Source organism: Symsagittifera roscoffensis, chromosome 7, assembly GCF_963678635.1.
Source record: "Symsagittifera roscoffensis chromosome 7, txSymRosc1.1, whole genome shotgun sequence".
In the NCBI taxonomy this organism is placed as follows: domain Eukaryota; kingdom Metazoa; phylum Xenacoelomorpha; order Acoela; family Convolutidae; genus Symsagittifera; species Symsagittifera roscoffensis.
The window spans coordinates 47,521,189-47,531,752 of NC_087068.1; the positions used below are offsets into that span (position 1 = coordinate 47,521,189).

General features: G+C 36.7%; 1 protein-coding gene across 1 annotated transcript in view; it reads right to left on the bottom strand.

The window, feature by feature from the left end:
• Positions 1-336: 336 nt before the first annotated feature.
• LOC134852056 (uncharacterized) overlaps positions 337-10,564 on the bottom strand; it is a 57,703-nt gene continuing 47,475 nt past the window's right edge. The window contains exon 6 of the mRNA XM_063868335.1: positions 337-879. Coding sequence (XP_063724405.1) covers positions 337-879 — 543 coding nt within the window. The remainder of the gene's footprint in view (positions 880-10,564) is intronic.

A 10,564-nucleotide genomic window follows, 5' to 3' on the forward strand; every position in this document is an offset into this window, starting at 1 on the left:
CATCAACACACTATCTTACTCTTCTATAAAAAAATAATCCAATAAACTATATCTTCTCAAAAAATGTTATGATAAGAGTTATTTTACTAGGTGCCAACATTTCAGCTTATCGGAATCTTTGACTCAAAGCATGGCTCTTTTGCCCTCCTCCACCAGTGATTTACATCAATTTTAGGCCGATACAAGAGTTTTACACGGTAAGGAAGGAGCATCATGTGTTTGAAACTAGTTAGTTAGTACAGGCTTATACCTTTTTACTTTCAGAGAATTATATGAAAGAATGGGGAAAGTAAAAAAAATCGGGGACGGTGGGTAGTAAGCTGTTTTGTGTACCTTTTAGGCCATTTTGTGCTGATTTGTTTGCATGTGCTGTCTCAGATGTCTCTTGTGGATCCAGGGTCCCTCTTCAGGACAGAGACTACATGCATACATTCTGTTCCTCCTCTTATCCTTCTCCCGTTTGATCTGATCCTGAGCTTTGTGATCTTTACTCTCTAAGTGAATTTTATATTTGGTCTGCATTGAGATTTGTTTGTCACAGAGAGCGCAGTAAGGCAGAGGCCAGTCCGATCCACTCAGAGTGGAATGAAACTGGGTCGTCATTCCTGACCTCGATGATCCAGGAGGCGTAACCCGACTATCCCCGCCAGACGAAGCCACTTTCGGAGACGGGACACTGCGCACTAAACTACTCGAACTAGTGATAGGTTTACTGGGTTTGGAGGATATTTTCTCTCGTTTCACCGTCCACCCTGCATGTTCTGCAGCTGAGACAGTCGAGGCACCACCTCTGCCCCTTGTCTTTTTAGGCCCTCGTTTGACCCTTGTTTCGACTGTTGGGAGAACTTTGTACACCTTTCCCCCACGCCCTCTTCCTCTCTTGAAATACAAATCAAACACTGAAGCAAATAAAAATCGAGTTCATTTTATAAGAATTTAGATTTCTTATAATTTAACTAGCCAGCTAAATTTTACGGAAGAGGGAACGAGTGACCAAAAACTAGCCCATTCGTATTGAATCAACCACCTTTTCAACCAGTGAATCTTGCCGTAAACTTTACGTGTAAGTTTCTGCCAACCTGTTGAACTATCACACACATTAAAAATTATGCGATAAAAGAGCAGCCAGTTCTAAAAGTAGCAAAGAGTATAAAACAATTGACATGCAGTTGGAACCACACAATGCATGCCGCAATAAAAATTTATTGGAGAATAACCAGGAAACGAGATTGGACCAGTGTTGCTTCGACGCAAACCGGAGTTGCAAGGAAAAAACCCTCTATATGTGCGACTGTCCAAACCCTTTATCAGATTTGTTTTAATTTTTTTTCAGAAAATATTTTATCGATGGAAGAACAAGCCAGACAATAAAGCACATTAGTCAGGGTTAGATTAAGTACATGAATTTAACTTTTGCTCAAAAGCAAACTTATTGGCGCTTTTGTGAACCAAAAGCAAAGTATGGTTATGACGGAAACGCATTGAATAAGATAAAACACGCATGTGGAAAACTGTTAGATAACCACATGAAGACCCAAAAATATTTTGGTTACAAAGCGAAAGCTTAAAAAACGAACATTTGCTGTGAAGAAAACATAGCCAACAGACAGTTGGAAACGAGTCAATACACAGAAAAAAATGTCGCTTCTTTTTTAAAAGTCTCATTTTTCGAATTTCGAGGAAAAAACAAATGGCCTTAGGACTTTTTGATTTTCTAGAACAATTTAAGATTGACACTTTTTATGATTTCTATAACAAGTTTTGACCGGCGCTTTTTTGATAACATTAACCCAATTTGAGAAAATTGGATCAACAGGTAAAGTTTTCATTCCGCTGCAAATCTCAATTTAAACTCCACTTTCGAAACTAGAAATCGTTCACGTTCTTTCGCGCCGTTTCCACGTTCGTATTTGGAGAGCGATATTTACATCGCTTTCAGTAGATGAATTTCAATTGAACTCAAGTGTATTATGCTTAAATGCATCAATATTTTAAACCTTTTTCCCGGAAAAACAAACAACAAAAACCAGCAGGACTTATATAAGAGTCTTCACTACGTTTGAGGAAGGTTTAATCGACAAAGAATGAGGCTTGTAAATAACACTGGAAATGAAATCTTCGTCAGTGAAAACTTTGTCTTTATGCGAAGATTCAAGATGATCTCTAATAGCTGCCAGGGACACACTCTGGTGATTGCAGAAGGAACAGACATATGTACCTACTGTTGGTGACTGGCGCTCGGACGATCTTGGGTCCGATGACATTTTGGCTGAAAAGTATAAACTTTAGGTTACTGTTAGGAAACTTCAGCCAGACAAATATCACATTTTAAACTCCTTTATTAAAATAACTTGCTAAATAATTACTAATACTCCTGCAAACTGATTGAGCAGAAGACTATTCTGTTTTTTTTCTTCACTTGGCAATCAGAAGGTAATCAGAAGGTCAAAAGTATCATAATAACCGAGGTTACGGTCAAGTCAGGAGTCCCCTCATCATGTATTCCAGTCAAAATCCTTGGAATTTTCTAGATATGGAAGTGATAATGATGAAAGAAGATGACAATTGCTTAAGTCTTTTTCAATTAAAATCGATACGGGTTAGTTTCTTCAATAAGAACACGCAACTCGACACGAGAAAATTTAATATACAAGTGTTACAAATTAAAATTTTCATCGAAATTTATTTTGTCATTTTTTGTTCCGAGTACGCAAGCGGCGTTCGCAATCTGTATTGCCAGGGAGATTCTCTGTTTTAAAAAGCTGCCTGCTCTGGATTCCTCAGTGCATATGCTTAGGTTCTTACAAAGTTCGCTCAAAAAATTTCTGTCCTGGGGCAGGCCGCGCCTTGAGTTTCAAAAACTAGTGGTTGAAAAAGATATCCATCATCTACAAGATCTTTAAATTTGTCAATGTTTTGCTCTTCCGCTTCAGCGGCAGCCGTACCAGGGTTACAAACAGACCCGGCATTAATCCTTCAAGGAGCTAAGGAGTCTACTACCGTTACATCCCACAAGAGCTGCTTACCAACAGCCCATGGAAAGAGCGTCATCCCGTCTGGTCGCTTCGCGTCTGGTCTAGTACCATGCCAACCATCCTCGGTAACGTCTTTTCCGCACACGAATTTATGCCGTTTGCATATTTTTGAGCCTAATCGCAATTCTGAGTTGTTGGTTCGACACTTTTGCGAATCTAACCTTAAATTTCGGTAATCAGAAGGTCAAAAGTATCATAGTAATCGAGGTAACAGTCAGGGGTCCCTTCATCACGTATTCCAGTCAAAATCCTTGGAATTTTCTAGATAGGGAAGTGATAATGATAAAAGAAGATGACAAGTGTTTGAGTCCTATTCAATTAAAGTCGATTCGGGTTACGTTTCTTCAAAAAGAACACGCAACTCGACACGAGAAAATATAATAAACAAGTGTTATAAATAAAAAATTTCGTCGAAAGTTGTTTTGTCATTTATTGTTCCGAGTACGCAAGCGGCGTTCGCAATCTGTATTGACAGGGAGATTCTCTGTTTTAAAAAGCTGCCTGCTCTAAGTTCCTCAGTGCATATGTTTAGGTTCTTACAAAGCTTGCTCAAAAAAATTTTTCTACTGGGGCCGGCCGCGCCCTGAATTTCAAAAACTAGCGGTTGAAAAAGATATGAATCATCTACAAGATCTTAATACTTGTCATTTTTTCGCTCTTCCGCTTCAGCGGCAGCCGTACCAGGGTTACAAACAGACCCAGCTTTAATCCTACAAGGAGCTAAGGAGTCAACTACCGTTACATCCCACAAGAGCTGCTTGCCAACAGCCCATGGAACGAGCGTCAAACCGTCTAGTCGCTTCTGATTGGTCCTGTAGAGGTGTCGTGGTTCTAAAACAGACGGAATGTGAGTAGAAGATGTATTCTGCTTTTTAAGGGCATTCAGGTTAGAATGCCTAGAGAATCTCCCTGCACTTTTGCGGCAAGGGAGACCATGCCAGCCATCCTCGGTAATGTCCTTTTCGAACACGCATTTAAGCCGTTCGCATATTTTTGAGCCTAATTCAAGTCCTATCGCAGTTCTGAGTTGTTGGTTCGACAGTTTTAACATTAAATTTTTGCACGGGATGATGTTCAACCATTGGGAACCAAGTCTATCTATTTACGTCCGTTGGTTCGAGTCGTAAAATCAAGTCTGCAATTTCGCTATATAAAATTGGCTCCGTTCAATTTTTTTTAGGATTTCATTTTCCGGAGCCATTTCAATTTTTCCAAGTTCAAACCACCGTTAAAGCGCATCATCATAGGTATAGGTTCCATCCACACGCTCCAAACCAAAGATTTGGCTCAAGGCATCTTTTGCTCTTACTGCTGAGGGTTAGAAAGCGGGTAAAGCGAGTAGACGAGCGGAAGAAACGCCCAAGCCACCTTTGGCTGCCGGGAGAACTGCTTGTAAAAACTGGTTATCATCCATTATTGTAAAAACTCTGCTTAAATTTACCTTTAACACCTTTCACGTTTGAAAACACAACACGGATAGCCGGTTACTATGCAAAAAACACAGACTGTTCCGACTGTAAGGGATTTTCAATGCAACCAAATGCATTTAACACAAGAAAGTAATCAGAAGGTCGAAAATATCATAGTAACCGAGGTTACAGTCAGGAGTTCCTTCATCAAATTACCCAGTAAAAATCAGAGTTTTTTAGATCAGTAAATGATAATGATAAAAAGGAGATGATTAGTGTTTAAAATTAGTGCTGTGCAGGTCAAATGCATTAATCAAAGATTTCCTAAAAAACGCCTTCAAAGATTAAATGTAAATTGAGTTGTTTTATGACTGAAATGAAGTTAGAAGAGGTATGCCACAAGGCACGGTACTAGGTCCGTATTTTTTCAGTTTTCATATCAAAACAAACTAAAACTGCAAATTACGAACGTTTTAGAAAATTAAAAATTAAAATTATTTTAGAAAATTAAAAGTTAAGAAATTTATTAAATGATCATCGATCCTAAAAAGATCCAAAGACAATGGTTATACAAAAAAAACAAAAATTCAACCAATTAAAAAATTTGAGGTTTGGAATTGAATGTAAATTTAAAATAATTTTTCGATTAGTATCATTTTCTAGTTTCGCAACATGTCAATATTTTAATTCCGAAACTTATTCGTTTTTGTTTTATCGAAAATAAATTTTCGGAAATATAATTTAAGGGTTAGTTTCCTGCTCCAGAACTCATCGCTCGTGATTATTCTCGGTCTCTCCTTCCAGATGAGAAATGCATCTTGTGTCAACAGCTTGACGTTGGTGTTAGATTGGTCTATAACCTACTATGACTTTCCTGCTGTCGTGCCCTCATTTCCACACTGCCTTAGATGTTGTTCTACGATTTAGTCCTCTTTTCCGTGTTTGTCAATTCTAGTGGTTAGATGTCGAAGCGTTTGGCCAACATAGGTGGAGTTACATTCAAAACATGAAAACTTGTAAATCAATTATGATTTTTTTCACGGGAAAAAGAAGACATGAAGATGGTAGGTAGGTTTCCAGCACTCTGACGTTGAAAACAATTGGTACCTTGATGACGTTCCGCACCTTATTTGCAAATATCAGATTTTCAGTGCCTCGGTACTGCACCACCATTATGGGTGGTGTGTCTGTATTAATAATACTCCCTTGAAGTAGGTCCTTGCAGGGCTCCTGTTGGTTTTTCGTGATGATTCTGTCAAGGGTCTTCGAGACAATTCTATCAGTCCAAGATTCAGTGTTTTAGCTGTGCACCCATTATTTTCTATTTCGTTCTTATAAATTGATTAATCCTCTTTATATATCAATTTTATACAAAAACGAAAATCTCATAAATGTACTTTGGTGCAATATGCTGACGATTGTAAAAAAATTGCATCATCACTATCTTCAAACGACGCTTTGAGTAGGTTACAAACTTCCTTGCTCGAACTTACAAAAGTTTTCCCAACTTAAAGTGAAATTGAATGCATAAAAATCAGAATTTATGATTTTTGTCAAAAAAAAGATAAGCAGAATGTTGAAACTGACCGACTTAATATAATGATCAAAATATAGCGACATAGCGAAGAAAACACTATGGAACAATTAAGTCTGACTCTTGATTCTAATCTTTTGCTTCAATCTCAAGCAAAAAAAAATTAAAAAATGGCCAATGAAAAAAAAACTATGTGCCATTCGACCAGAATGCCGCCAAAAAATGGTTCGTCGCAACGAAATTTATTGGAAGTAGTTCAACTGTACAAAAGAGCAGTTTCGATAAGTAACGGTCTTATTGGACAAAATGAGCGGAATGAGAAGGGTCACTTCAAGCTGACATGCTTACTTTAAAAAATTCATTCAAAAAAAAGACAAGTTCCTTTTTTATTTTTCGCAAAAACTGAAGAACCGCGAAAATCAGAACAACAATTTTTGCTGGAAAAAAAACACAGAACGCTGAAATAAGCAGATAGAAGTTTGCAGTCGAGGATTTTGAGCATTGCAAATTGTAACCATTCTGCAGCTACAATCGTTAGGAAAAGGCCACTGGGAGGAGTTTTCTAACCTTCCTGGTCGACAACAAGACAACTCTTCGACCGGATCCAAGAATCTGGAAGGGTCTCGGGAAAAATTGGAAACTAATTTTTAAAAACAACTTTAATCTTCCTGTTATACCCTGAATGGAATTGAGTAACATCAAGTTCGTTTTCACATAAAGAGAAGCTAGGAGTTGAGGGAAAGGGTTGATCCATCTCCGATGGATATGACGATTTTTATCTACTGAACAGAAACAATAGTAAAATGATAATCAAGAAGTAGCCCTGTTTTTAGGAGTGACCTCGTGGTCTGGGGATAATGAGATCCAGCCATGAGCTCACTGATTTCGCAAATAAGTAAACTAATTTGCGCGGTTTGGCCGGTAGCCTTAAATAGTAACGATTTTGCTGACACGATGTGAGAAGAAGCTACATAGAACTGTGTTTAGAGTATGTGAAGCTAATGTATGTGAAGCTGTGCTTAGACGCTAGCCAGTCGTTTCATAAACTAGCTTTGTTTTCCGTCGGTATGTATTTCTGGGCGAATGTTACATATAGATACTGCTGGACAAAAATTTCTCACATTGTCTTTGATTGCTTTGCTTTAAGGTTGAATTTTAAGTCATTGAGACTATGCAGCAATTCTTTTAGAGTAAAATAAGGCAGCTTCATTGATCTCCTCTGTAAAACAGGTGAGCTGGACTTTGAAACGCTGTTTTTTCAGATCAAATTTTAAATCTTGTACCGCGCAAGGGAAAAGTAAATCATTGAGAAAAGAGTTGAATTGAAATGTTTTCCATATCTTTGTCAGTATCTTACAAATAGAAAGCAAGCATTTACAAATGAATTGAGGATACCGACAGCGAATTATTGAAAAAAATCAACGAACGAAGCGAATAATATCTGATAACCACCGCTTCTCTAACAAGAACTTTTTTTCATCAGTCAACAAAAAATGGAATTCGTTGCCCCATTAATTACGAAATTTGGTATTAGCAAATCAACGTTCAAGAAATAATTAAAACAGTTCTACACTACTGAAATGAAGTCTAATCATATATGCACGCATAAAATTACATGGCGTGATATCATTTTCATTAATTGATTTGCGGTTATAGGCTGTGTTGTGAATTTTTTTTATATAAAAATTTACGTTGTTTACAATTTACAGGTGTTCAAATACTTTTTTCCTGCAAAATTTCAATCCCAAATTTATGATTTTTTGATGCAATAATTTCATACCGTTTTATTCAAGCAATTTTGATTTTTTTTTCACGGGAAAAAGAAGACATGAAGATGGTAGGCAGGTTTCCAGCACTCTGACGTTGAAAACAATTGGTACCTTGATGACGTTCCGCACCTTATTTGCAAATATCAGATTTTCAGTGCCTCGGTACTGCACCACCATTATGGGTGGTGTGTCTGCATTAATAATACTCCCTTGAAGTAGGTCCTTCCAGGGCTCCTGTTGATTTTTCGTGATGATTCTGTCAAGGGTCTTCGAGACAATTCTATCAGTCCAAAATTCAGTGTTTTAGCTGTGCACCCATTTTTTTCTATTTCGTTCTTATAAATTGATTATTCCTCTTTATATATCAATTATATACAAAAACGAAAATCTCATAAATGTACTTTGGTGCAATATGCTGACGATTGTAAAAAAATTTGCATCATCACTATCTTCAAACGACGCTTTGAGTAGGTTACAAACTTCCTTACTCGAACTTACAAAAATTTTCCCAAAATAAAGTGAAATTGAATGCATAAAAAACAGAATTTATGATTTTTGTCAAAAAAAAGATAAGCAGAATGTTGAAACTGACCGACTTAATATAATGATCAAAACATAGCGACATAGCGAAGAAAACACTATGCAACAATTAAGTCTGACTCTTGATTCTAATCTTTTGCTTCAATCTCAAGCAAAAAAAAATTAAAAAATGGCCAATGAAAAAAAAACAACTATGTGCCTTTAGACCAGAATGCCGCCAAAAAATGGTTCGTCGCAACGAATTTTATTGGAAGTAGTTCAACTGTACAAAAGAGCAGTTTCGATTATTAACGGTCTTATTGGACAAAATGAGCGGAATGAGAAGGGTCACTTCAAGCTGACATGCTTACTTTAAAAAATTCGTTCGAAAAAAAAAACAAGTTCCTTTTTTATTTTTCGCAAAAACTAATGAACCGCGAAAATCAGAACAACAATTTTTGCTGGGAAAAAACAGACAAAACGCTGAAATAAGCAGATAGAAGTTTGCAGTCGAGGATATTGAGCAACGCAAATTGTAAAGATTGTGCAGCTACAATCGTTACAAAGTAATTCCCGAGAATCAGGAAGGCCACTGGGAGGAGTTTTCTATACTTCCTGGTCGACAACAAGACAACTCTTCGACCGGATCCAACAATCTGGAAGTGTCTCGGGAAAAATTGGAAACTATTTTTTAAAAACAACTTTCATCTTCCTGTTATACCCTGAATGGAATTGAGTAACATCAAGTTCGTTTTCACATAAAGAGAAGCTAGGAGTTGAGGGAAAGGGTTGATCCATCTCCGATGGATATGATGATTTTTATCTACTGAACAGAAACAATAGTAAAATGATAATCAAGAAGTAGCCCTGTTTTTAAGAGTTACCTCGTGGTCTGGGGATAATGAGATCCAGCCATGAGCTCACTGATTTCGCAAATAAGTAAACTAATTTGCGCGGTTTGGCCGGTAGCCTTAAATAGTAACGATTTTGCTGACACGATGTGAGAAGAAGCTACATAGAACTGTGTTTAGAGTATGTGAAGCTAATGTATGTGAAGCTGTGTTTAGACGCTAGCCAGTCGTTTCATAAACTAGCTTTGTTTTCCGTCGGTATGTATTTCTGGGCGAATGTTACATATAGATACTGCTGGACAAAAATTTCTCACAATGTCTTTGATTGCTTTGCTTCAAGGTTGAACGCTGTTTTTTCAGATCGAATTTTAAATCTTGTACCGCGCAACGGAAAAGTAAATTATTGAGAAAAGAGTTGAATTGAAATGTTTTCCATATCTTTGTCAGTATTTTACAAACAGAAAGCAAGCATTTACAAATGCATTGAGGATACCGACAGCGAATTATTGAAAAAATCAATGAACGAAGCGAATAATATCTGATAACCACCGCTTCTCTAACAAGAACTTTTTTCATCTGTCAACAAAAAAATGGAATTTGTTGCCCCATTAATTACTAAATTTGGTATTAGCAAATCATTTTTCAAGAAACAATTAAAAGGGTTCTACACTAATGAAATGGAGTCTAATCATATATGCACGCATAAAATTACAAGGCGTGAATATCATTTTCAATTATTGATTTGCGGTTATAGGCTGTGTTGTGATTTTTTTTTCAAAAAAAATTACGTTGTTTACAATTTACAGGTGTTCAAATATTATTTCCAAAAAAGTTTTTAGGCAATCGTTGTCTTTTTGTATGTATGGTCTTAATTCCTTGAGCCATTTTTTGCAAAACTTTATTTATTTGAGTTTGAAATGACACATTGGAATCCAGCATCAAAGCTTAGTCTTTGCTTTCAGATTTCAGATGGTTTCTATACATAATGGTTATTGATAACAAGACGGTCTCATTCCATAATCTGTTTTTTTTTATGCTTTTAGATTTATTTGATTCTCAGCATAAAAAAGGAAGTAGGCTCGTGTAAGGTTTTTTGTAATTGACTCAGTGCATCATTTGAAGATATAAATGACGCATGCAACAGGCAATTATCTGCATTTTAAACATAAGTGTATCAATTGCCGAGACAAGTTTGAATATGATTGATATATAAATTGTTCAACAACGGATCCAGTACTGTTCCGTGCGGCATACCTCTTCTGACTTCAGTCCGGTCCAAAAAAATTCCATTCGCATTGGCCCACAAATCATTCAAAAACTTCCAAACAGCTTATTAGCCTTCGTTGAAAAGACAAGATAGATTAACTTTCTGAAAGAAATGTAATTAGAAATAGAGTCAAAATCTTTTGAAAGATCTAATTAAATCGCATGAAAATTTTGTTTTGGA